Source organism: Camelina sativa, chromosome 20, assembly GCF_030686135.1.
Source record: "Camelina sativa cultivar CO46 ecotype springtype chromosome 20, ASM3068613v1".
Lineage (NCBI taxonomy): Eukaryota > Viridiplantae > Streptophyta > Magnoliopsida > Brassicales > Brassicaceae > Camelina > Camelina sativa.
Genome location: NC_141899.1, coordinates 12,762,623 through 12,790,265, shown reverse-complemented (window position 1 = coordinate 12,790,265; position 27,643 = coordinate 12,762,623). Strand labels below are relative to the sequence as shown.

The 27,643-nt window shown below is 32.8% G+C and overlaps 3 protein-coding genes, 1 long non-coding RNA gene, 1 other non-coding gene and 1 pseudogene across 10 annotated transcripts; 3 read left to right on the top strand and 3 right to left on the bottom strand.

Annotated features, from left to right (window-relative positions):
* Nucleotides 1–1,427: 1,427 nt before the first annotated feature.
* LOC104770673 (uncharacterized) lies at nucleotides 1,428–3,423 on the bottom strand. Of its 2 annotated transcripts, none has more exons than XR_015593988.1 (3): nucleotides 3,140–3,423; nucleotides 2,960–3,017; nucleotides 1,428–1,811 (listed from the first exon to the last, which is right to left on the bottom strand). It is a non-coding gene; the product is annotated as an uncharacterized LOC104770673 (long non-coding RNA). The 2 variants fall into 2 exon arrangements; XR_764613.3 differs by having other exon boundaries at nucleotides 2,960–3,011; nucleotides 3,140–3,413.
* A 1,889-nt stretch (nucleotides 3,424–5,312) lies between these two features.
* LOC104770669 (cytochrome P450 86B1) lies at nucleotides 5,313–8,071 on the top strand. The gene is made up of 2 exons (XM_010495128.3): nucleotides 5,313–6,854; nucleotides 7,331–8,071. Exons 1-2 carry the CDS (start codon nucleotides 5,598–5,600, stop codon nucleotides 7,751–7,753), a joined length of 1,680 nt encoding a protein of 559 aa, XP_010493430.1. The 5' UTR covers nucleotides 5,313–5,597; the 3' UTR covers nucleotides 7,754–8,071.
* A 5,005-nt stretch (nucleotides 8,072–13,076) lies between these two features.
* On the top strand, nucleotides 13,077–14,928 carry LOC104770671 (serine/threonine-protein kinase-like protein At5g23170 pseudogene; annotated as a pseudogene). Its single transcript, XR_015593217.1, has 2 exons — nucleotides 13,077–14,362; nucleotides 14,681–14,928. The product of XR_015593217.1 is annotated as a serine/threonine-protein kinase-like protein At5g23170 pseudogene (transcript).
* Nucleotides 14,929–15,440: 512 nt separating this feature from the next.
* Nucleotides 15,441–18,100, top strand: LOC104770672 (uncharacterized). 4 transcript variants are annotated; one of them, XR_015593220.1, is made up of 5 exons: nucleotides 15,441–16,568; nucleotides 16,673–17,124; nucleotides 17,272–17,357; nucleotides 17,474–17,538; nucleotides 17,621–17,830. XR_015593220.1 is itself a non-coding variant. In XM_087505505.1 (2 exons), the coding sequence occupies exons 1-2, from the start codon at nucleotides 15,573–15,575 to the stop codon at nucleotides 16,682–16,684; spliced, it is 1,008 nt and encodes a 335-aa protein (XP_087361631.1). In that variant the 5' UTR covers nucleotides 15,441–15,572; the 3' UTR covers nucleotides 16,685–17,830. The 4 variants fall into 4 exon arrangements, 1 of the variants encoding a protein (XP_087361631.1); XR_015593219.1 differs by having other exon boundaries at nucleotides 16,673–17,357; XR_015593218.1 differs by having other exon boundaries at nucleotides 16,673–17,538; nucleotides 17,621–18,100.
* On the bottom strand, nucleotides 17,522–22,186 carry LOC104772485 (uncharacterized). The gene is made up of 8 exons (XM_087505504.1): nucleotides 21,803–22,186; nucleotides 21,617–21,700; nucleotides 20,478–21,064; nucleotides 20,090–20,383; nucleotides 19,726–20,007; nucleotides 18,429–18,970; nucleotides 18,242–18,347; nucleotides 17,522–18,157 (listed from the first exon to the last, which is right to left on the bottom strand). Exons 3-8 carry the CDS (start codon nucleotides 20,634–20,636, stop codon nucleotides 17,642–17,644), a joined length of 1,899 nt encoding a protein of 632 aa, XP_087361630.1. The 5' UTR covers nucleotides 20,637–21,064; nucleotides 21,617–21,700; nucleotides 21,803–22,186; the 3' UTR covers nucleotides 17,522–17,641.
* Nucleotides 22,187–27,258: 5,072 nt separating this feature from the next.
* Nucleotides 27,259–27,332, bottom strand: TRNAI-AAU (transfer RNA isoleucine (anticodon AAU)). Its single transcript has one exon. It is a non-coding gene; the product is annotated as a tRNA-Ile (tRNA).
* Between the last annotated feature and the right edge of the window lie 311 nt (nucleotides 27,333–27,643).

The following is a 27,643-nucleotide window of genomic DNA, read 5'->3' as shown; positions in this document are numbered from 1 at the left end:
GATATTTCAATTAAGTGATAAATTGATCGATTGCAGCTTCAATCAAGTGATTTCATCAGAGATTCACGGAGTCCATTACCAATCGAATTCAGATTTGTAGCTCCGTTGTTGTTTCATGTCCAGGTCAAATCGGATGAAATTTTGTGGTCTCGGTTTATAACTACGGCGGAGGAAAAAACATAGAGCATTCTAGATCGATAGTTCGTGACGACGTTGAAGACAAAGGTGACGATTTTGAGCCACAGTTCATCGGATCAAGTGAAGGATGGGTGTTTATCGGTTCTGGATTTGAATCAATGGAGATGAGATGCGATAGCAAATATGAAGCGTTGTTGGATTGTTTTAAGAACTTAGAGAGAGAATTACCATGTTTGAGCAGAGAGAGAAGTAATAGAGTTTAGAGATCCTAATTTCTCAGGTCCTTTATTTCAGGTATGTTCCATTGAAACAGAAGCAAGTCTTAGTTCTAGGAACTGTGAAACATACCAATGTAAACCTGATCATTTTTTCTTTCCTTTGTAAAACTCTTTTTTTGTGTCTGTTTAGTTAGCTATTGTTTTTATTTGGTGGTGCAGGAGAAGAAACTAGAAGATTCAGCTATTGAAACTTCAACTATGGGTCTCAAGTTAACGGGTAGAAAGATAAGGAAGGAACGGGTTAACTAAGATGGAGTTAACGAATACGACATGTAGCTAGAGTCGTAATGTAGAATTGGATCATCTTGTACGTTTAGTCTAGTTTACTTCTCAACACAACTTGCTTTGTTTCTAAGAAATGATGATGTTAGTATTATAATTTAGTACTATAATTTTTCAGAGTTTCTCAAAAATAATGATGTTAGTAATTTAAGGTAATGCTTATATTCTTCAGATTTTGATAATTTTCAGAGACATACAAATTGCAAACCCAAAGTTAGCCACATAGATGTTGTTTCGTATATTTTGGAAGACTTTCATGAACTTCAAGAACGTCTTCCTAAACATTTTGAAATCCTTCATAAACTCAGAGAAATATGTATTTAAATCTCTTTATTTATCTTTTACCCCAATGTATCACAAACTACTCCATTAGAATGAGTAATATGTGATTTATTACTCCATTTGTAAGGGGCAATGTATCACAAATATCTTCTTCTTTTTTCTTAATGAAAGCCTTCCTGAAATTCGATAATTACTTCCTAAATATCTAGGAATCCATCCTAATTTTCAAGCAATCTTTCATGAATTTGAATTAATGTTTCCACAATCTCTTATAAGCGGTTATGCAGCCAAAAAATCATTATTGTTATGTGATTATCTATCATTCCTTAAGTTCATCTTGAAATCCAAACATTTTTATGAAGGTCATCCTGAAATTCAAGAAATCTTTCATGAAGTTCGTGAAATCCTTCTTGGATTAAAGAGAACCTGTAGCAAACTCAGTCACAGTTACCTCAACAACTACTAACTTGTATAATAGAAACTTTGACATTCTTATAGTGCAGAAACATCATACAAGTATCAAAACAATATAAAAATGTTTCACAACCATCATAGATGTCTAACAACAAATATAGATGACAGGTGAATCAGACTCTTTCATTGATTTCACCATGGCTATAAAATCTTCCAAGTCTTCGGTATGCAAGCATGTTTCACGAGACTTCTCCAAAACGTTGATGTTAAGATTAAGAACATATGGTGCTGCATTTTAGACGTGATGTCGAATGTAGTAAAGCCTCCACTAAAGGTTCGTTTGCAAGATATTTTACCATCTCGTCTAAGCTCTTGTTTCTCTCCGCAAAATCATCAAGAATAGCTAACTCTTGCATTCTGTAAAAAAATAGACAAAATTTCCAAATAGTTTAGTGTGTCTTAAGTAGCAAGCAAAACTAGCACACCTGGTCAACTTAGAACAATTAAAATAGAATATGTAAATAAACACTTGATATACAACAAACTCATTCTTGTTGTGTTTAGATAATGTATCAAAGAGAAACTAAAGGTTAATTAACAAATGAGAGTCTTAAATACATGAATCGAGGACTAACTAATCAAAGCATAGTCTATTTTTATGCTTTTTATGAAGGTCATTCTGAAGTTCAAATAACTTTTTCTGAATTTCGTGGAATCCTTCCTGAATTCTTTGAAGAATGTCACTAGGTGAGAATATTAACAAGCTAAACACAATACAAGAAAACAATACATAAACTTACTCTTAATGTCTGCTTATCCAAACAGTACATGTATATAATTGAATTTCATAAACCAATTATAGCAAGACAAAATCAACCAGACCTTTGAAAGCATCAAGTTTTAGAGAACACCTAAAACCAATCATGACTCCAACAGTTATCCAACAATTTTATGGAGCTCTTCCTGAACTTTCAAACTAGTTAAGTCAATAAGAATGACACAACCATTCATCTCAAGTTTCTATAAATTAACATGAAGTAAACCTAAGAACAACTTTAGTTATGATTCTAGAAGAACAAAATTAGATAAATAAATGCAATATGAGTCATGATAAACCAGTGGCCAAGTATAATAATCAAACTAAAGTAAAGAATAATACAGCACAAAAACACTTAACCAAATCAGCAACCCAAGCTTAATGTATAAATTAAGTCTAATAACTATGATATGTATAAAGATTATCTCCTGGATAAACAAACAAAGGTGACTAAGTTTGATACAATATAACAAACAAAGGTAATAAACATGTTTTTCTTGAAAGCAAAAACTAAAAAGGTCATTTGTGTTCAACCCAAATCATTTTTAAGAAATCAGATCCCGTAAAGGTACCATGAAATTATGTTAAGCCATCTATCTACTTTAAAATTGACACAGAATGAAACATGAGCAAGTAAAAAAATCAATTAGATTGCATTAAGTACATGTTACAAAAATTAAACGAAACCTAACCAAAATCTAGTACTCGTTAAATCCAATGAACTAGAAAAGATGGAAGGAAAGCTTACCAATTTGGAAATTGAAAGACCCAAATCACAAATCATCCAATCTACTGAAAATCTGAAACTTTTTAAAAATGAGAAAGGGAAATTAATCACGACATAGGTTTCAATTGGACAAAGCAATGAGATTTAAGAATGGAATCCAGAATCGAGCTTCACATCGAGAATCCAAAATATCGATCTTACCGTGAGTTTAAAATCCGAGATTGAAAAGCGTTACAGTGAGAGAGAAGCGTCGGTGGCAGCATCAACTCTGATTTCATTCGCTGCATCATTCCTCAAAATCAAAGCTTTGCTTCTCTCTCCTCACTCTTCCCCATACGTATACTCACGTTGCTTTGTCTCCTCCTCCTTCGAGCCTCTCAAATTCAATTGGAGTTTTTTTAGGTTTTGTGCATAGACGATTGCTACGTTTTCTCCTTTTTTTAAGTTTTATTTCATATTTTTATTTTATTTGTATAATTTTTCCCAAATTCAAATTGTGCTATATTTGGAATAATTAAGAGTGTGTGCTAGTTTTGGAAAAAAAAACTTAAAATGATGCTATTTTTGAGAATCTCCTTTTTTAATTTTATTAAATAATTTTAAAACTCACAAATCGTGCGAGTCCTAATCTAGTTTATTTATAAACAATAAAACTGTATTATTAAGTATTTTGAGTTAATTATTAAAATTTATAAAATACATTTATTAGTATGCTAAAAAAACTGGATGAAATTTTGATTATTTTTTAGCTTAAAATTGTTTGTAGTCTTCATTGATTTACAAATTTAATTTTATATAAGAGAATTTATAAAATTTCTCACTCTATATACCCGCTGTGGATTTAAAAAATGTTTTAGATAACAAATATCTAAAGTTTATAAAATAATAGTAAAAATATCTCAAGTTGTTTTGTATGATTTACATATTAAAACAAAACCTTTCAATATTTTATCTTTAAGTATATAGAAGATGATGCTGTAATTTAATAATTTTTCATATTGATCTTCCAAATTTTTAGTACCTAGTTATAACTAAAATTAAGCCATCTACTTTATCTAATTATACCATTATCAAAAATTCAAATCCCCTATATATTAATAGAGAAACATTTTGTTGAAAGTGCTGATGTGTCGTCGCCAGAGCGATTTGGAGATTTAATTGCAATTAATCATCTCAAGATAAACATATTTACAAAAATAAGTCTTTTGATTTATTAAATGTGCCATTAAAATATATAAAGAAATCTTTATTTTATTATTACTTATATAAATGTGTCATTAGAATATATAAGTTAATGTTTCTTTCTATTAGTTTTTAAAAATGAAAGCCTTCATCAACTATTAAAAAAAAGAAAATATAGTTAATAATTTAATTATCATTTTTATAACATATTTAGTTATTCCAATCTGGGAGTTATCTTTTAATTTTATTAATGTTTGGTTGAAAAAAAAACATATTTGGTTATTTAAAGTAAATTACATTTCATAAACTATTTAAAAACTTATTCATTTATTTAAATTTTTGAAATACAAAACTTATTCTCCGATTAAAAAAAATTTGATGACTATTCATGTACTCCTCTGTTTCACAATAAGTGTCATTTTGACACATTTCACATAAATTAAGAAAAAATTAAAATATACATATATGTCCTTATTTAATAAATGTTTAATGTGTTAATTTAGTTATAGATTAAAGGTAAAACTAGAAAATCTAATGAAAAATATGCATTGAAAATATAAAATAGTGCATTGGAAATGTAAAATGACACTTTTTGTGAAACAAATATAAAATTCTAAAATGACACTTTATGAAACAAAAGGAGTATATATTAAAATTAATTATCACAATAATCTTAAAAATAAATAGCATTATTTTCCGTATTTCACGGGTGAAATATATTTTAAATAATTAAATGTAAATTTAAATAAAACAAAAAATTATGTGTAAAATTATTATTATGACACCTTAGACTCTAAATAATTATTTGAGTTGATTTATCTCGTATATAGTGCGGGTTGTTACCTAGTTAGTGATAAGATGACCCCGACGAGAAATTATCATTACTTCTCTATAGAGATGATACCTACATTAGTACATTTTATTTGGTTTATTGGAAATATACAATTCATTAAACTCCTTCATAAGAATAAGAAGCAAACGTGGACGAAAGCAAAAAGCTAAAATAAATATAATGGAGAGAAAATAGTATTATTAATTTAGGTTACCCATCGCCAACAACCTCTCTCATTTGGTCAAAATAAAGTTCTTAACTCTATTTGTTTTATGTAAACCCCCCAAACCTATTTTTTTATAATGTAAAACCCAAAAAAGATTCGACCTTTGGAATTCTCAAAAACGGAAGCAAAACCCCAAAAGAACCCTACTTATAGTGAAAGAAAAGTAACCAAAATATACACGAGAATCAAAGAGGAGCCACTTGAGAATATAAAGTTCACAGTTTTTGTCTGCTCACCAAATCAAACCAATTTCTCCTGAGAGCCAAAGTTTTTTTTTTTTGTCACCCACAAGAAACTCATGCAACATTTCTTCACCACCCACTAGCTAACTAACGACTTCCATTGTTATTAATCTCTCTTAATTCCTCTGCTGATTCTTCATTTCCGAGATTCACTCCCTCTCTTCTCTTTTTGTCACGATGAGTTTTAATTCTTCTTACAATTTCACATTCAATGACGTCTTCTTCTCTTCTTCTTCCTCCGGTGACCCTCTGGTTTCAAGGAAACTGTTTCTTTTGAGAGATGTTCAGATTCTTGAGCTCCTTATTGCCCTTTTCGTCTTTGTCACAATACATTCCTTGCGTCAGAAGAAATACCAAGGTCTTCCCGTGTGGCCGTTTCTCGGGATGCTTCCTTCTCTAGCTTTTGCCCTTAGAGGAAACATTTACGAGTGGCTATCAGAAGTTCTCTGTCTTCAGAACGGAACTTTCCAATTCAGAGGTCCTTGGTTTAGCAGCCTCAACAGTACTATTACCTGCGACCCAAGAAACGTTGAGCATCTCCTCAAGAACCGTTTCTCTGTCTTCCCTAAAGGCTCTTACTTTCGTGACAACCTCCGAGACCTCTTAGGAGATGGGATATTCAACGCGGATGACGAGACTTGGCAGAGGCAAAGGAAAACAGCGAGCATCGAGTTTCACTCAGCCAAATTCAGACAGTTGACCACTCAATCTTTGTTTGAGCTCGTTCACAAGAGGCTTTTACCTGTTCTCGAGACTTCGGTTAAGAGCTTGTCTCCTATAGATCTACAAGACGTCTTGTTGAGGTTAACGTTCGATAACGTATGTATGATTGCTTTTGGAGTCGATCCAGGATGTCTTGGTCCTGACCAACCTGTGATACCCTTTGCGAAAGCGTTTGAGGACGCGACTGAAGCTGCGGTTGCGAGATTCGTCATGCCTACTTGCGTGTGGAAGTTTATGAGGTATCTTAATTTAGGAACAGAGAAGATGCTAAAGGAATCAATAAAGGGTGTGGATGATTTCGCTGATGAAGTTATCAGGACACGGAAGAAAGAACTGTCTTTTGAGGGTGAAACCACAAAGAGATCAGATCTCTTAACGGTGTTTATGGGTTTGAGAGATGAGAAGGGAGATAGTTTTTCAGACAAGTTTCTTCGTGATATCTGTGTGAACTTCATACTTGCTGGGAGAGATACTTCTTCGGTGGCTCTGAGCTGGTTCTTCTGGCTGTTAGAGAAGAATCCGGAGGTGGAGGAGAAGATCATGGTGGAGCTATGTAAGCTTCTGAGGCAGAGAGATGACCATGGAAATGCAGAGAAGAGAGACTATGAACCTGTGTTTGGACCAGAAGAGATTAAGAAGATGGATTATCTACAAGCTGCTTTGTCTGAAGCTCTCAGATTGTATCCTTCAGTTCCCGTGGATCACAAAGAGGTAATGTGCCCTGGTTTTTTTATTAATATCGCTTTCCAAGAAATCCTATTTTTTTTTTTTAATCGCTTGCTGATTACAGTTCTTTTTATGAATATCATAAACATAGGATAAACCCTTGATAACATTGGATTGTGTAAACTAAAAAAATTCTCTGTAGACATTAAAAAAAAAAAAAAAAAAATCTCATTTCTGTTTGTTTTCTATTATAGGTTACCTAATCAGTAACCAGATAGAGTAATAGTATGAAAGTTCTTGGGAGAACACCTAATTAATACAAAAGTATGTTAGAATCATTTCTTTAAAGGAGAAGATTTTTGACTTATTGGTAGGACACAAGAATGTAATATTTTGCTGTTTCCCCATGAAACCTGACGACCAACTCACTCATTAAATTTTCTATGATATTAAACCAATCACCTCCCGCGTGAGGTTACTATAGTGTTGCTGAAATTTATTACTTTGGTATCATTATTTAGGTTCAAGAAGACGACGTATTTCCTGATGGAACAGTGTTGAAGAAGGGAGAAAAGGTTATATACGCGATTTACGCAATGGGTCGGATGGAAGCTATTTGGGGAAAAGACTGCCGTGAGTTTAGGCCAGAGAGGTGGCTAAGAGACGGACGGTTCATGAGTGAGTCGGCATATAAATTCACAGCCTTTAACGGCGGTCCACGCCTCTGTCTAGGCAAAGATTTTGCCTATTATCAGATGAAAGCTACGGCGGCCGCAATAGTTTACCGGTACAAGGTGAAGGTGGTGAGTGGTCATAAGGTGGAGCCGAAGTTGGCACTCACAATGTACATGAAACATGGTATGATGGTGAATTTGATTAATAGGAGTGTCTCCGAGATAGATCAATACTATGCCAAGTCTATTGATGACATTTTTATTAATTAGTTGTTTTAATGTTTGAGATTTGTTAATTTATTAAGTTAATGACCATAAGAAGATTATGTGCTTCTTATTGGTTTACTTGAATTTTCCCAACTATGTTTTTTTTTCCTTTTTTCAACTTTGTTGTTAGATGATGGTGTGATGTGTATATATTAGTCTATGGGTTTATGTGTATGTGGAAATGGGGAGGAAGTTGAATGGTTTATATGTAGACCAATTATGGGTCATTGGTAGGAAATTAGTTGGAAGGGCTTGTAATATGATAGTAATAAACTTTTACTTGAAAAATTTAATATAAAGTTTTTATGCGTATATAATAAAGTTATTTGGTACAATGATATTGTATATTAGAATCAATTTGGTAAATTAGCACTTTTGAAGTTCTAAATTATAGTTTTTCTGTTTGCTAGTATACGTTTACGCATGTCGTTGAACGGTGAGCGTCCATACAAAATCAAATACGTTCCCATATAAGTTAAACAAAGTCACGTCGCAATAACGTTTGCATGTGTCTCTTTTATGACCTCTGCCGTTTTCAGAAAGGCCAAAGAGTTATGAACAGTATAAAAGTTGTATTTCACTAAATAAAACCTAAAATGCTTTCTTTCATTTTGCATGTTTCTCTGTCAAGATTCTTGAGATGATGACTTCTTCAGAATTTTATCTGGCGCTTCTTGCTCACTGCATTTCTATGAGTAGAACTTTTATCAATTCAAGACTTTTTAACTTACCTTTCATTTATTTTTGTTTCCGGTTGGGTGCACTCTAGTCTCTAGGTGTAGTTTATTGATTCAGCTCTTCACTGGATGGTACTGATTGATCAGTGCTCACTTCTCAAGAACTTTGTTCGTATATGGACCTTGTGCGGTTGTGCCTTTCTACGTGAATATGCTGTTGACATAGCATAGCATTATTATTGTTGGAATAATTTTGTATTTACTTTTTTTTTTTCTATTTTGTTTTGATCATCATTCACATACTATTTTGGGTTGAAAAACAATGTATTGTTGGGCCTTTTAGTAGAAGCTGAGAAATTCACTACTCACAAAAAAAATTTGTTTACTTTTCCATTATGTTAACGTTAGTCGGTATTTCTAGTTCCCATCTCTCTTTTATACTTTATGAAAGATGGATGAGGTTATGGGATGATCGAATTTTAGACACGATAAAAATCGTTGCCATCTCTTTTATACTTTATTAGATGAGGATCCGCCCGATGTGCGGGTTTAAAGTTTAATAAGTTAAATTAAATTTAACAAAAATATACTAAAATTTGTTGTACATTATTTATAAATTTTATTTTTGTTATAATACACTGATTTATATCCATTTACAAATTATTTATATATGTTACTATTAAAAATGTATTTTTTACACCTAATTATACTCTATGTTACAAACATATTCTTTATCACCACTTAGAAAATGTCTATATAAACACATTAAGTCAACTATTTTACTTTCACTTTGCATAGTATTTTAATTACTAAAATTGTTGGCTCAAAAACCATTTTGAATAAAAAATATATTAAATAATATACTAATCAATGATGTATTATCACAATAATGTATAACCACCATGGAGAAAACCTCGGCTACGCCCTCATCCCTTATGGAGAGAACCTAGCGTCCAACCTCCTCCATCATGGAGAGAACCTTGGTTCCACCTTCCTTCCTTGGAGAGATAATCTTGTGTCCAACCTCCTCCACCTTCCTCCCTTGGGGAGATAATCTTGTGTCCAACCTTCTCCACCATAGAGAGAATCTCAGCTCTGCCCTCCTCTTGTGTCGAGGGAAAATGTTCACGTCTTTTTGCTATCTCAAAATGACTTGCTCCAACAACCAGTGAAAGTAAAGAACTTTTTTCTAATATCACAAAATCTTTTGAAAGTAACTAATGTTGAATTTCTCAATGTATTCGTGGAAGTGTCTTTGACACACCATGATGTAGCCTCTGTCTCTGTAACGCCTCAACCGCCACCTTGCTTAGTGAGCCCATGTCCACTCTCAATCCATGGGCCCACCTTCCTAAGTCTGGGAGGCTTTAAAAACTTGTTTACCGGTCCTATAAATCAACAAATTATATTTTCCTGTGTTTTGTCCTCACTCGCACAGTTCCGACAATCACTTCCGGGAATGTCACCCATCATGAAGTTCTCTCAGGATCATTGACCGAAAAATAAGTGCATTTTAGTGACATATGTGGCCAAATCAATTATTTTAAACCTTCCCGCAAACCGGGGTGTCACAGTCTTTGAGCTCCTATGGATCTATAAACAACTTATGTTTTTCCAATCTATCTATCAATGTTTGTTGTAAGCTTGTGTTTGATTAGCCTATTCTATCCATCTATTAGGTTGATGAGCTTCTACTATTTATCTTCTTTTGGGATTGAATGAATAATGGTAACAATTATGTTTGCAAAAAAAAAAGGGTTTATGACCAACCAATCAAGGTTGAAAAGTTAGAAGAAAATTATTTTGGCATAATTAAAGAAACAATAGAAAATTATAAGCACGGTAATATATGAATCTCAAATAATTCAAAGATGAAAATATAAATTAAATAAAACAATATAAAAATACTACAATAAATTTTAAAATATAGTATTAGGAAAAGAAGACGCATATATTATTTTTTTTGGGTCAACATATTAATCTTACCTATTTCCAACTGAAAAGAGAGAAAGTATGAGAAAATTTTAGTTTTAAAAAAATAAGAAAAATTTACCTTTCTATTAAAAAAAAATTCTCAATTAAACAAAGTTGAAAGCAGTGTTTTTAATAAATTATTTAAATATGAGAAGATCTATGTTTATTTATATAGAAGTGAGTATTTACAAAATTTAGAATTAAAAATTAACTGTATATTTTCCTTAATCTCTTTTTCTATATTTTTTTGTAGAATTAATAACTTCAAATAAGAAAGAAGTAAATAATATTATAATTTCAAAATTTATAAAATATATATATGTATATATATAATCTCCTTATAATTATTTTAAAAAACTTTGTATTTTTTTATATAAATTATGTAATTTTGATAATTATCTTTTTACATTATTAATATTTTTTAAAACAAAATATTTTATTTTTGTTGTAATCAAATTACTCATATTAACTTTTACACATGTCAAAATCTGAGATTGATAACTTGACACATGTCAAAATCTTGTTAATGGCTAACTTTCAAAACCTAACTTTATATAATAAGATTTCGAAATTTATAAAATCTATGTATATATATAGGCCTGGGCAAAATACCCGGATCCGAATATCCGATCCGAACCCGATCCAAAAAACCCGATCCGAATCCGTATCCGAAATTGTAAAATACCCGAACGGTTATAAATCTTTAAATCCGAAAACCCGAATCAGAACCCGATCCGAATCGAAATCCGAACGGGTATCCGAATATACCAACACTATTAATATATAGTAGTAATATATTAGTAATATTTATAATTTTAATAATATAAGTGTTCAAAATATTCAGATTTTTTAGTATTTTCAACAGTTTGAAGTATTTAAACTGTTTATTAGTAAATTTGGGTAGAAAATACTCTAAATTTTTAGATATATTGCGTATTATTGAATAATTTAGACTAACTTAGATACTAAAATTTTGAGTTTTGTGAACTTCGGGTAATCCGAATCCGAACCCGAAATACCCGAACCGAACCCGATCCGAACCCGAAATCTAAAAATACCCGAACGGGTTTTATACCTCTAAACCCGAAAACCCGAAAACCCGAAATATCTAAACCGAACCCGAACGGGTACCCGAATGCTATATAATCTCCTTATAATTATTTATAAAAACTTTGTATTTTTTTATATAAATTCTGTAATTTTGATAATTATTTTTTTACATTATTAATATTTTTTAAAACATTATTCTGTAATCTTGTTAATTACTAACTTTCAAAACCCAACTTTATACAATAAGATATGAAAGATGTAATGATCGAACTTTAGACACGATAATTAAAATCGTTGCCGCAGGAACATTACAGTATAGTGTATAAGAACGCTAAAAACATAAATGTTTGAATGAGAAATAAACGTTCGAAATGGTTAGTTTGGAAAACTTACAATTCCGACTAAAGCTCAAATGTTACACTTTGAAAGTCAAGAGGAAAACTCAACCTTAACGGATATGTATTATGCTGTATATGCCGACACTTTCTTGGCCATTTGCTTGTGAGCGGTCCGCCCTCTATATAGGAGAGCTGGTGTATTCAATACTGCTACTCCTAACACTTTCTTGGCCATTTGCTTGTGAGTGGAGCCCTTGTGGCCATCCTAGTTCCATTGGTAAACAATATTTGCTTTGAAATAATCAAGATATAAGTCCATAACTCAATGTTTCATTCTTATATCCATCATCTTTTGATATGTCTTAATTTTTTGTATAAAAATGTTATCAGAATGTATGCAGTTTGTTTCAACTGCTACATCATCAGACCTGAAAATCTGTTACATCCCCGAGAAGAACGTGGAACAGTTTCGTTTACGGAGACTTCCAATATTCTGTAAAGCTGATGGTAAGCCATATTATATTGCTTTCTTGTCTTTGGGACTGAAGGTTAACTAAGGTTATTGCAGTATTCCTAGAAGCATTTTCATCGGTTGAAATATTCAAATATTTCGTATTTTTTAATTCTGATTTTAACGAAGGTTTCTGAAGTTTCAGAGAACAGTAGTAGGAGAGAAATGCTTTCTTTTTTTTTGTTTTTTCTGTATTTCTAAAAGAACTGCGCTTACAATGCTTAAATAGACTCTACAAAAGGTCTCAGAAAATCTATACATCTACATCTTAACTTATCTTGGTCCTAAATGAGAGGAACAAGTTCCGTAGAGTGAGGAACAGACTTTATAATCCGCTGATATCGATAGATATGCTCTAAGTCTTTGAGGCTATAATCAAAAGACTGTTACAAACATATTGTTAGATATGTTAGTTATTCAGTCTTTTTGGTGATCATGATCAAGAGCTTCAACAATTCAGCTGCTAGCAAACTGACGAGTAACAAATATTTATGAATTCAAGTTACAAAGTCCAAAAATGTGTCTACTGTTTCATTTACTTTACCTTATTTTGGTTAGTTAAGAATTGGAACTTTACTTGTTTAATCTCTGGCTCTGCGACTCACTTTTCTCCGGTTACCTAAACGTACCGGTTAAAGAGGTTAGGCCAACAACATACGAAAATATAAAATTAATTAACATAGGGGACTCAGCTTTTAACATTAAACTTTGAACCCAACTATCTCAAAAGCATGAAAAATGTCCTGAAAGGAATATGAAAAAGCATCATTATCATCATTACTCATATTAATAAAATAAAACAATGTAAAAAAATAAAAAAGCTTTATATTCCTTTCTTCCTTTTGCTTGCTTTTCTCAATAATTTTCGAATTATATCATTTTGATAACTTTATTCTTTTACACACATTGACATACACAACACATATCTTTGTAAATCCTCTTTTGATCATGCTCTCAGCTTCAAACTCACAGATGAAGGAGTTCGATTACAAAGAGCTCATCACTGCCACAGATCAATTCTCTCCTTCTCAACTCATCGGTAAAGGAAGCCATGGCTATGTTTACAAAGCCCTTCTTGATCATCACAAAATCGTAGCGATTAAAACACCATCATCGTTACCATTGTCTCCTCCATCATCATCATCATCATCATCGTCGTCGTCATCATCATCATCATCATCGAAATCAGAACAAACGAAGAAACTAGAGAACGAGATCAATGTTATGTCGTCACTACCTAGTAACCAACACGTTTTGAGCTTTCTTGGCCATGCCGAGAAAAAGCTCATGGTCGTCGAGTACATGCCAAACGGATCACTACACCACTTATTACACGTGTCAGCTTCTCCTCTTCCCACTTGGCTTAAACGCATCGAAGTCGCTCTTCAGATCGCTCGTGCGGTTCACTTCCTCCACGGAAAAGGCGTCATCCACCGTGACATCAAATCAGAAAACATTTTGTTCGGTTCGAGTTGGGAAGCGAAGCTTGCTGATTTCGGACTCGCCGTCGATTTGGAAGAAGGTGATAAGATGAGACCGGCGCCGGCGGGAACTATCGGATACTTAGATCCGTGTTACACGTCACCGGAGAATCTTAGTACGAAGACTGACGTTTACAGTTACGGCGTTGTTTTGTTGGAGATATTTAGCTGTAGAAAAGCCATTGATGTCTCTCGTTCGCCGTCGTCGATAGTGGACTGGGCGGTTCCGTTGATCGACGGAGGGAGGATCGTAGAAATCTGCGGAAGAGGGGAAGGAGGAGGATCGGATGTTTTCCGGGGAATGAACGTTCGGTTGTTGAGGATAGCGGCGAGATGCGTTTCGGGAGACGTGGAATCACGTCCGTGTTTAGGGGAGATCACGGCGGAGATAGTGGCGTGTATGGCGGAACCGTTGAAGAGTTTGCCGTTGTGGATGAGCGTTTTGCGTCGGGTTGTTAGACTGAAACGGCGGAAAAAACGGTTGAGAGAAACGCTGACGTGGCCGGGTCAAACATGCCGGGTTTGGTGACACTTCTTACACTCCAACTCATTTGGGTATATTATTTACACACCTCCAATTGGTAAGATTTATCGTTGTTTTTGGGGAAAATTACTAACCCAAATTGAGCAGTTAATTCTTAGAGGGTCAGTTGGGTTAGTTTCATATCAAAAATACCTTTTTTTGCTTTGTTAGGAAAAAAAAAGTCAATATTACCTTTCGTTAAAAATTCCTGCAATTTCGTTTTTTTTTTTATTTTATAAAAGTCTGCCATACAAGTAATGGCAGATTAATTTGTAAGTGGCAGATTTATTGTCGATGGCAGTTTTTTTTTGGCAGATTTATTTTAGATGGCAGATTAATTTGCAGAGTTTGACGGCAGATTTGTTTTCTATGGCAGATTTATTTGAAGTGTGTAACGACAGATTTTTTGTGAACAGCAGATTTTCTTAACGTGACAGACTTATTTATAAAGTCATGACAGATTTTTATTGTTTTAGTCGAATTTCTAGGAATTTTGTGGCAGATTTTGTATGATTGTTGTAACAGTTTTATTTTTCACTTAAAAAATCTGTCACATTGCGACAGATTTATAAACGTAAAAATAGTTGTTAGTTTGACATCTAGTGGTAGCAGATTTTTTTTAAGTTATGACTGATTTTTGGAATTGAAGAAAAAATCTGTTGTTTGATAACAGATTTTCGAAAGTCTTTTTAAAATTGCTATATTGACCCACATGCACAATATACGTTATGACAGATTTTCTTATGTTATGACAGTTTTTTTCATACTAAAAAATCTGCTGCTTGATAACATATTTATTATATATAAATACAATGATAACAGATTTGTTTTTTGTTGATATAGTGACAGCAGATTTGTTATCTGTAATGACAAATCTTTTATTTCGAGTTTGATAACATATTTTTTTATAACAGATTTTTTTTAGGGTAATGACAGATTTATTAGTGCCTTTTGTGACAGATTTTTTTTTAAGTTAAGCGACAGACTTTTGTAGCAGTTACCATATATGGCGAAAATCTAAAGTTTACCTTATTTTTTCTCTTTTGTATCTTACCTCCCCTCCCCCTATATCGACTGAAATTTTTTTCTCTTTTGGGTTCATTTTATTTTTCCATAAATTCCTTCTTCCTCCTCTCCAATGTTAATTTAATCATGCTTTTTTTCCTTTTGGGGTTCATAATCGAATTCTCTATAATTTCCTTTTAAGGTGGTTTTTTTTTCATCCCTTCCTTCACGTTTTAGAGTGATCGTTACACAACTAAGAGAATATGAAGCAGGTGATTCTCGTTTGTGGTAATTGGATCTTTGACAACAACAAATGGTTGTTTGTTGTTGATAATGAAAGGGGTCCACGAATTCTACAATGTAACGATCAAAGCAGATTTGATGATTGCATTGAAATGGTATATGAGGATTACATGCTGGATAACAAGGTATTTGATGTTGTCTTGAGTTACAAGATCTCGAATAGGTTATTGCAGGATTTACCCGGTGATACACCACCAGTTATTATTGATAATTCTCGTCAGTTGCACACTTTTCTGGGACAATTGGAAAGGGATACAGGTCGACTTTGTGTTGAAGTGAAGAAGAAAATACAGACTGATTTGAATCACAAAGGTAAGAAACGAGGAAGAGATGAAAATGATCAGGTTGGAGAAGAGTATCTTGATATGGCCAGCGACACAAATGAAGAAGAGATGGATGAAGATGATAGAAGATTTGATTATTGTGATGATTCTGACGGAACAGATTCTGATGATGAGAATTTTACCCTGTATGGAATTCCACCAGAAGAAGAAGATCATAAATTGCCAATGAAGAAAAGGAGTTCATCTTTTTATATTGAAGAAAATAAAGAACCAGTTGATGTCTCAAAGGTAAACTTGTCTTCTGTGAATTTGGCTGTTGGGCAAATGTATGATACAAAGGAGCACCTAAAAACACGGTTGAAGATACTAACCTTGGTTAAAAGGTCTGATTTTTATGTTTACAAATCGAGACCAACATTATTGATTGTCAAGTGTTGGGTTAAAGGATGCAAGTGGAGGGTAACAGCTGCAACATTAAGACACTTTCCAAAGTTTGAGGTGCGTGTGTTTATTTCAGCGCATACATGTTCAGTAACAGAGCGATCTATGCGTGCCCGACAAGCAGATCATCATATTCTAGGAGAGTTGTACAAAGATTTTGTTGGTGGAGTTGGTCTCAAGGTACTGCCAATGCATGTTGCTGAAGCGTTGAATAAACGTTTTCATATCAAGGTATAATTTTTCCATTTATTTAGCATTATTTCGATTATTTTGTTTAGCATTAGCATTATTCCGTTTTTTTCACAACAATGAAAAAAAATATTTGTGGATGATAGATGGATTATTAGAAAGCATATCGAACGTTAAGGCATGCTCGTGAGTTGGTCAGGGGTAGTCCAGAGAGTGGTTATGAGCAGCTTCCTACATATTTGTATATGATAAAAGGGCAAATCCTGGAACTTTTACACAGCTCGATGTTGATGAAGCTCAAAGATTTAAGTACTGTTTTCTAGCATTTGGTGCAAGCATACATGGATTTCCGTTTTTGAGGAAAGTGGTTGTTGTGGATGGTATTTTTTTACAGGGAAAATACTTAGGGACACTACTGACAGTAACAGCTCAAGATGACAATTTTTAGATTTTTCCAATTGCTTTCGCCTTGGTTGATACAGAGAATGATGAATCATGGGAATGGTTTTTCAAGCAACTCAGCTGTGTGATACCTGGTGATGAAAGCCTTTCCATTATTTCTGATAGGCACAAATCAATTGGGAAAGCTATTAAAAAGGTTTATCCGAAGTCTAGTAGGGGAATATGCACATACCATATGTACAAAAATATTTTGGTTCGGTTTAAAGGTCGAGCAGAATTTGCTTTGGTTAAAAAGGCGGCAAATGCTTTTAGACTTATCGACTTTCAAACCACATTTGATCAGATAGAAGCCATGAATCCAGCACTACATGAGTACCTCGTAAGGGCTGATGTGCGTATGTGGACTCGTGTACATTTCCCAGGTGATAGGTACAACTTGCTTACAAGCAATATTGCTGAATCAATGAATATGTCACATGCTAGAAGCTTTCCTATTGTACAACTATTGGAAGAAATAAGGTCCATGATGACTAGGTGGTTTTCAGATAGAAGGACTGATGCATTGAAGATGAGAACAGATTTGACTCGTGGTGTAGAGAAAATTCTCCAGGTCTATTTGTTTTCATCCTTTCTTAGCAAGTGTGTATGTTATACAACTAAGTTTCTAATATAATGTCGCTATTATTTTATAGGGCCGTGTGGACTATGCTAAGTTACTTACTGTCCAAGATATCGATGCACACCAAGTACAAGTAACAAGTGGAACATCTCTGCATGTTGTCAATTTGAAAGATAAAAAGTTTGTGTGTCGCAGGAATCATGTCACTTAACATCGCTGGAATCATTCGCCTTAAAGGCAAACAGTCAATGGCCATTTGATCGTCACTCACCATAGTTGGTATGCTATCATAGATGTGAATCTTCTTACCCCGCAAGTCAATATCCAAAGCCACCCAATGGTTCTCATTGACAAAAAGATAAGCGTATAAGTTATCCACATCAATCCACCACTTCTTGTTCGTAGCTGACTCCTCAGGATATTCACCAAAAACGTGTTTCACATAGGAATCCCGAAACACAAAATTCTTAGGCCCCATATCAAACTGCATGTAGTCATTCTTCAATGTAGTGATCAGATCTTGGTCTAAGAAAGCTATGCGTTGTTTAGGATACGGACAAGGCTCACGCATATATCTTCGCCGGAACATAGCCATTGCACAACCCATGTGCTACATTCAAAAAAAAAAAACTAGAATAAGCGAAAATATAGTATTGAATAAACGCCTATACTAAATTATCAAAAATAAACTTACATGGTCTGTCAACCATCCATAGTCATAGCTTGGCCAATGTTTCCTTGGAGTCATAATTTTCCAATAGAATCTCACAGCTGCGTTGCTGGTGCTAAGTGGCTCTTCCCTGTGAATATAAGAAAGAGTTAGTACATATATAGATAATGATAGTAGCTTTTATAAACTATTCAGAGTTGTTGATGTATACTTATCAAGGCTGAGAAAATCCAGAAGTCTCTGATTTTTCTCATCACCTGCTGGCTTAAGATGATCGCCTAACACATTATCACCCTCTGTAATGATCCGCTTGATTGTCGAGTTACCAAGGTAAGGATACTTCTGCGATTCTGCCAACTGGGGCATGCGTCTAGAAGTCTTCGAAGGTCCAGGTCCATCCAACTTCGTCAAAGCCTCTCCAAGGCAGTTTAGTGTCACCTCAAGTTTTTCATGTACCAACTGATCCTCCTCGTTGTACCATGTATCTTCAGAACTGGAAGCTATTCTCAATTTAGCTTTCTGAACTTGGGTAGTAATATCCTCAACATCGTCAGAAGCAAGACCAGTTATCTTCTTTTTCTTGGAAGTTTCCTTCTTCTCAACCTTCAAAGATTCCTTCTTTTCAAAGAGAGGAAGATTCTCTGATATCTCATCTTCTTCTTTCTTCTTATTCTTGATAGTGTAAACCTTCTTCACCACCCTTTGAACTGGAAATTCATCTTGTGATGTCTGCTTCATCTCAACAATCCATGACTGCAACCAAACAGAACATTCCAAGAAGGAGGTAAGAAAATCGAGAAATGATATGTTTAAGAAAAAAAAAACAGAACATGAGAAGTTTGATATTAAGATGAGAAGCGTATAACTTTAAAACAAAAAAAAAGAACATGAGAAGTAACGAAACATGATAAGCTTTAACAAACAGAACATGAGAAGTAAAAAAAAGCAGAACATGAGAAGTTTTAAAAAAACAGAACATGAGAAGCTTTAAAAAATTAAGAACATGAGAAGCTTTAAAAAAACAGAACATGAGAATTAAAAAAAAAATGATAAGGTTTTAAAAAAACAGACCATGAGAAGTTTTAACAAAACAGAACATAAGAAGTAAAAAAATAAAATGACGTGATAAGGTTTTAAAAAAACAGACCATAAGAAGTTTTAACAAAACATAACATGAGAAGTAAAAAAATAAAATGACGTGATAAGGTTTTAAAAAAACAGACCATGAGAAGTTTTAACAAAACAGAACATGAGAAGTAAAAAAATAAAACGACGTGATAAGGTTTTTAAAAAACAGACCATGAGAAGTTTTAACAAAACAGAACATGAGAAGTGAAAAAATAAAACAACGTGGTAAGCTTTTTTAAAAACAGAACATGAGAAGTTTTAACAAAACAGAAATTGAGAAGCAAAAAAATAAAACGACGTGGTAAGCTTTTTTAAAAACAGAACATGCAAAGTTTTTAGACAACAACAGAACATGAGAAGTAAAGGAAAATGTAACTTACAGGTGCTTTACTTGTTCCCTCATCATCGTTAATTGTGTGCGAAGTGGCATCATTCCGTACATCAGCGTCTTTTGGCTCTTTTCTTTCTTTCTCCAATGCTTTAATCCTCTCACCCATCTCCTCTTTGAACACCGTCATTTTTTTTTCAACGAAAGTTTCAAATTTACTCTCCAAAGCATCTATTCGACTGTTGAGTGTTTTGCCCAAGTCAGAAATAGTCTCATTCATTTTCTCAATCGCCCTCCAAATATCCAAAGAAATTGACTTGTCATCCTTACCATCCTACAATAACATGTTCATTAATATCATAATAGAGAAGACAAAAAATGTTAATCAATTACGGTAAAGGAAAACGAAACCTTACCTCCATGTTGGTTACATTTTCTCCTTGTTCACATTTAGGATCACTATCTGTCCATCTTTTTTTCTTAGGATTGCACCCTCTGTTGTCATTCACCTTATCAGCTTCAGCAGTTCTTTTCTTCTTTTTTGAACTTATACCAACTGTCTTGCCACAAATCCAAACATCTAGAGACAAACGGTTATGAATGAGATCTTTAATTAGCTCTTCTAAGTGTGGATCCGTATGCTCATTTGAGTCAGACCATAGAGGATACATGTTTTCCTCTAAAACATGAATCATATGCCTAACACGAACCTACAAGCAATAAATAAAGTAAGTTTAAATTCACACAAATTATTTGTTCATGTCAAAAAATAATTTTTTTGAAAAATAGTAACAAACTACTAACCTGTCGGTGCAAATCCTTCTCTTTTTTGATGAAGTCTGTGAAGTTGATATGTTTTCGAGATGATCGCCAATCAAGAAGTGGAACACCAGTCGTCTCTGTCCTTCTAAACCCATAACTTTCTCCTATTCCAGCAACACTCTCATACAGCCAAATCAACATAGCATGAACACATCCGTGTATGGTGTATGAATCTCTATCATAGTCTACAATCTTAACAGAATTCACTAGACTACTAAAAGCCACCCGATCCCATGGATGTTTTTCAAAAGCAACGGGATCTAAAACTCTCTTAGCGGTCTCCAACCGATCAAAGACCAAACCTCATGAATGTTGTTGATTCTCAGCTGATGTGTTAGTAGAAAATGAACTCTCTGCGCCGCCCATGTGTATTCCAATTCAGCAAACTTTATAAACACTCAGAGATGATTGCTTCAGTTTCTCCCACACATCCACCCCTAATCCTTCTCTCAAAATTCCGATTTTCGACACAAAACAGTTATGGTTCATGCTCCTATGTTGGAGAGGTGATTTCCCTTCATCATACAGTAGAGGAGGATATTTAATGGTATTGCTTGAAGATGCCATTCCTAAACATACAAAAAAGAATCAAATGATAAGAAAAGGTAGCAAACAAGATGATAAATACTTGATTGAATAGCTGTAGCAAACATGTGAGATAACACAAAATTGTAATTGAAACAAATACTTCAAAACATCCATGAAACAAATCTCTCATTTAGGTAATAGGTGTGAAAAAGAATCTGATATAGGTTAGTAGTATCTTGAAGGACAAATCCAATACAGTTTTAAAAGGATTCTCTGTATCGAATTTGAAACAGTTTGCCAATCCGATACAGTTTGTGAAAGAGAATCTGTAATAAGTGAAATCCGATACAGATTCTCTTTCACAAACTGTATCGGATTGGCAAACTTCACAAACTGTTTCTTCACAAACTGATTATACTTCTAATCCAAAAAAAAAATTAAAATCAAGAAGGTAATAGATGTGATAAGCAATATATCAAAAATCAACAAATCAACACAAAAATACATAAAATTCGAGACCAAATTCTTCAATAACTAAAGACCCAAAATAAAAACAGGGATGATTCCATCAAAATGTAATCATAAAGACTAACCGGATTTATGAAGCTATTGAGGATCAAGACCCAAAACAAGAAGCCTAATCCTTCCCACCAATGTTTTTGAGGATTAAACTCAAGCTATTGAAGATCAAGATCCAAAACAAAAACAAAAACAGGGTTAATCGATAATTGCAAGTAAGAATTCTGTTAATTATTCTAATAATGCAATCAAAAACTCACCGCCGCAGATTTTTCAGTCACCACCAAAGCCACTACGGTTCTTAGTTCGCCGCCGGAATAAAAGATCCAACTCACCGCCGGAATAAACGATCCAACTCACCGCCGGCGTCTGTATCTGGCTGGAGCAGAGAACACTGGTGATTACAGTGCTAAATCGCCGGCGGAGATGATGACATATCAAGTTTTTTTGGGACTGTAAAATCTCTCTTCGCCGGCGGAAGAAACAAAGGTTTAGTTGCCGGCGTCTGTACCTGGCTGGAGCAGAGAACACCGGTGATTACAGTACCAAATCGTTGGTGCAGATGACAACAGATCGAGTTTTATTTTTGAACTGTAAAATCTTTCTTTGCCGGCGGAAGAAACAAAGGTGAAAGTGAGAAAAACAAAAAAACGATAGTCGGGTTCCTAAAGTTTTAAGAGAATCGATTTTTCTTTTTTTTCTCACTTAATTTTTATTTCCTCTTTTATTTTTGATTGGGCTTTTGGTAATTTAAACACAATATTATGTTATTCTAGTTTTTCCCTAAAAGAGGGTGTCAATCTACCAATATTTTTTCAAATTTGTGTCAATCTGGTCCATTTTCACTTATTTTTAAATATAAAATATTAAAATTTTAAAGTGAAGAATTACTTTAAATTTTATTTTTCTCTAATCGTAGAATCCCATTTGGATTTTTAAAGAATAAATATAGATTATTTTGAGTAGAATTTATTTTGATGAGTTTTAAAATATTTTATATATTATAAATTTAAAAAGAATTATATCTCATAAATTTTTTAACAAATATGACATAAAATCATATAAGTAATAGATGTTTAAATCATAAACGGAGAAAACGATTAATTGTAATCTTAATTTGTACCAAATTTATAACATATATGCTCAACTAAATCAGCTTTCAATTGTTGACGTATTGTTTGATCATGAATTCGATTTCAAATGTCTATTATATTGCCGAGATTTGAAGGCATATCTGTAAATTACATGAATTAGTCACTTATAAAGTTTTGTTTGGTTTTGGTTGTGCGAATTCTAATACATTAAATTGAATGTATCCATCTCGTTCGTCTTCTATTATCATATTGTGCAGTACGATAATTTAATCATATTTTTACTTTATCTCAAATAACAGCTGAGTTTTTTTTACAATAGCAAATCGAGCTTGCAAGACTCCGAAAAGACACTCGACATCTATAAGGACATCTTCTTGATATGTAGTAAATAAGAATTCTTTCGGACTTTGTGAAATTGGAATAGATTGGATATAACTTGTCCATTTCGGATAAACACCATATGTGAGATAGTAAGTCAAATGATACTCGTGTCCATTGACAATGTAATTCACTTTTGGAGCCTGACTTTGTAATATATCATAAAAAACTAGTGAGCAATCAGGAATAGAAATATCGTTTAAGGTACCTAGAGATCCAAAAAACGTGTGCAATATCCAGAGATCTTGTGAAGCTATAACCTCTAAAACGATTGTTAGTTTTCCAGATCCATGTGCATATTCTTCTACTCGCAATGAATACAATCGATGTTTTATATCATCCTAGGAAATCTGCGTATCTCTCCAATATTGAGTAGTCATTGAAGATCTTCCGGTACTTATCTCCAAATAAATTTATGATTCCTTCAACAAAATGTTCCAAGTATGTAATCCTAGTGTTTTCACCAAGCCGGAGGTATTCGTCAACCGCATCAGCCCGTACAACCATATTCCATCATACAAATTGTTGTTGTAAACTTTTATAGTCCAAAGAGATTGAACCTTCTGGTAGCATATCTTCTTTGTTGAAAGAATGGAATTTCAATGGAGAGTTGATCAACAATAGGCATGAACAAGAGTTTGTTCATTCAATTACAGCGTCGAAATATATATTGCATCTTCACTAAAATAATCGTTCCATAAGCAGTTGTGTCCTTGTTCACGTTCTCTTTCAATATATACTCGTTTTTTCTTTAACTTGGCTGCTTCTTCATGATCACCAAAAAACAACGAAATATTTTCAAATGTTTGATCGAGAACTTGATCAAAGTTTTCATCCATTATTTCATCGAAGTTATTACGGGAAGAATATGTCATTTTTGATTATATATAATTTTAACAAAGAGGTCTTGGAAAATACATGACAATACGAATTTAGGATAATGTTTGTGAGAAATATAGCATGGTTTTGTGATAATTTTGTATCATATTTGTGACTTATATAGAAAAATGTGATTCGTATAACAAACATTATTTTGGTATACAATCATTGAAAATATTTATGTTGTTGGTAGAGGAAAATAAAAGAAGATGCAATGCAAAGCCACAAAATGAAAAAAAAAAGAATATGAGAGATACTGAAAAGAGAACATCTTTCTTTTCTCGTCTTTTCATTTTGTATGCCTTTTGTAGCATAACATTTTCTTTTGTTTAAAAGTGGTTTTGCATAGCATCTTTTTTTTTTTTTCTACCCACACTACATATATTTTTAATGATTGTAAACCACAAATATTATTTGTTATACATATCATATTTTTCTATATAAATCACAAAGTATGACACAAAAATTATTTCAAAATCATTTTTCTCCATATCTTGTTTTTCCGAATCTCCAAAATTAGTCTTTTCTTGTATTTTTTGGGACCTCATTATTAGAATTAGATATAACCAAAAATGGTATCTTCTTTTCGTAATAATTATGACGAAACGATGGATGAAAGGTTTGATCAAGTTTTCGATGAAGCATTTTTTGAAAATCTTTCCGTTGATCGTGGTGATCATCATGAAGCAATCAAATCAAAGAAAAAAATATGCCTATATTGAAAATAACTTAAACAAAGACACAACCATCTATGGAAATATTTTTTGGTGAAGATGCCTTCTTATATATTTCAACGCTGATCTAGAATGAACAAGCTCTTGTTCATGCGTATCGTTGATCGAAGCTTCATCGAAGTTCCATTCTTTCAACAACGAAGAGATGCTACTGGAAGATTCGATCTATCTGAACTACAAAAGTTTACAATAACAATTCGTATGATGACATATGGTTGTGCGGCTGATGTGGTTGACAGACACCTCCGGCATAGTGAAATCACTGAGATTTCATGCTTGGAATATTTTGTTGAAGGAATCTTTAATTTGTTTGGAGATGATTACCTAAGAAGACCCACACCAGAAGATCTTCAATGATTACTCAATATTAGAGAGATACGCGAATTTTCTGGGATGATAGGAAGGATCAATTGTATTCATTGGGAGTGGAAGAATTTTCCCACTACTTGGAAAATGCAATATACACGTGGATCTAGAAACCCAACAATCATTTTAGTGGTTGTAGCGTGACAAGATCTCTAGATATGACACCCATTTATTGGACCTCCAGGAATCTGATCAATATTCTTGATCGCTTACCAGTTTTTGATGATATATTACAAGGTCGAGCTCTAAAAGTGAATTATATTGTCAATAGACAAAAGTATCATTTGACTTATTATCTCACATACGGTATTTATTCAAAATGAGAAATTTGGATCCAATATATTCCAATTCTACAAGGTCGGAAATCATCCTTATTTGCAACCTATCAAAAAGCTGTCCATAAAGATGTCAAGCATACTTTTGGAGCCTTGCAACCTTGACTTGCTATTGTAAAAAATCAAACTCTTGTTTACGGTAAGTTAAAAATATGAAAGATAATGAAAACATGTATCATACTGCACAATATGACGGTAGAAGACGAACGGGATGAGTACACTTAGTTTGATGTATCAAAAATCACAAAAGCATAATTAAACATAACTTCAGAAGTAATTAATCGAGTTTGTGATCGAACAATACATCAAATTTAAAGATGATAAATTGAGCATATACGACACAAATTTGACACAAGTTAAAATTTCAACTAATCGTTTTTTCCTTATATGATTTATACATCTATGTTTTTATGGGTCTGATTGGTTGCACTCAAACGCTGTGGTTGGAAACGAACCGCTCAAATAGCTACCAATCAAAATATCAATTGAAACAAGCGGTTCATAATAATGGTTGGGCTTGGTGATTAAAATGAACATTTAAAACAGATTTTGAGTGGTTGGAAGAGTGACTGCAAACTCCCCTCTACATGGTACGTTTGTTTTGTGTGGATGTACAGTAACCTCTTTTGAATTATTTTATTCTTTGCTGTTTGATTATTATATCATTAGATATTTAATTTGACTATAAAATTTAAATGTAAGTATGCATTACAATAAATTTAACTGTTAATTTTTTAATATAAATATAAATACTTGTAATTTTTGTTATTTTAATAGCTACTTGAATAGCTGTATTTTTATTTTACAAAAACGCATTTTAATATAATCATATACTATATAACAAAAATTTAACAAATCTCAGTCTATATTTTTATGTATATGATTTTCGTATTGTAACTATATTTTTTTAGGTTTCATTATAATTTATTGGTTATTAATTTTTCATGTTCTAAAGTATTTTATCTTCCATAGTTTTATTATTGAATTAAATTAATTTTTAATTTTTCATAATTTAGTATAATTCGTATATTCAACCACTATAATCTTAACAATCAAGATAACTCAACCGCTCTTTATTACCACACCATCTTTTCTATCCACTATTTTTAACCGCTTTATATTTAACCGTCTCTTTTGCAACCGCTTATAATTTTTTAATCGCCTCGTTTAAATGTGGTCACCAATCAGACCCTATATGTTTTATGTTATGTTTCTTTATTTTTTTTTTAAAATGCAATAATTTTTAAGTTTTGTAAAATACAATATTGTGAAAAATTTAAACAAAATAAATACTACTTAAAATATTGTAATTTTGAAAATCATCTTTATTTAAATGGGATTCATTTAATTAAGAATTCTTTAAGAGGTTAGTAACTTTAATTTTTCAGAATTTGTATTAAAAGTAGGGGTGTCAAAATGGGTAACCCGATCTGTACCCACATGTAGGCATGATCAAAATTAAACCGTAACCGTATTTCGGACCGTAACCCGACCGTATCCGAACTATAACCGTATAAAATGGTTAAAAATCGTAACCTTTAACTCTATATATATGGTTAAATTATATTAACCATAAATGTTAATTAACCATAACCGTATCAAAACTGTTGGTTAACTGCATAGTTAAACCGTATTTTGTTAACCGTAACCGTTCTAAAAACATAATAAAATATACTAATAATTATTAATTTAATATGAATCATATGATATATGGAAATATTTATACACTAAAAGAACATATTAATTATAAATAAATAATATCAGTTATAGTATATCATCAAATAATATTAACCGTATCATTTTATCAAATAACCGTAACTGTATATAAACGTAACCGCTTCAATTATAACCGTATTTAACCATAACCGTTTAATGGTTAAGGTTAAACAAAATTTCTAACCGTAACCGGTGGTTAATTAACAAAAAAATATGGCCTATACAGGGATCGAACCTGTGACCTTCGCGTTATTAGCACGACGCTCTAACCAACTGAGCTAATAGGCCAACATATTTATTTTGGATGGATGATTGACAAAAATAACATAAAGCCTTCTTTTTCTTTTTAAATCATCGATGCTACGATGTTAGCGTTGCAACAAAACACATGTAGTATTACTATGTTAAGACACCAGATACCATAGAAACAGAAGTACAGAACATAATACTATATTGTAAGAGAACATGATTTCTTTTGTTTTTTTTTTCAGTTTTTGTATGATGTATAGTAATTCGGAAAATAGCAACATATTTCGTTTATTAGAAAATATTATATCAATCTGCTTTCCTAAAATGTTAGGGTTCTACAAATATAGGAG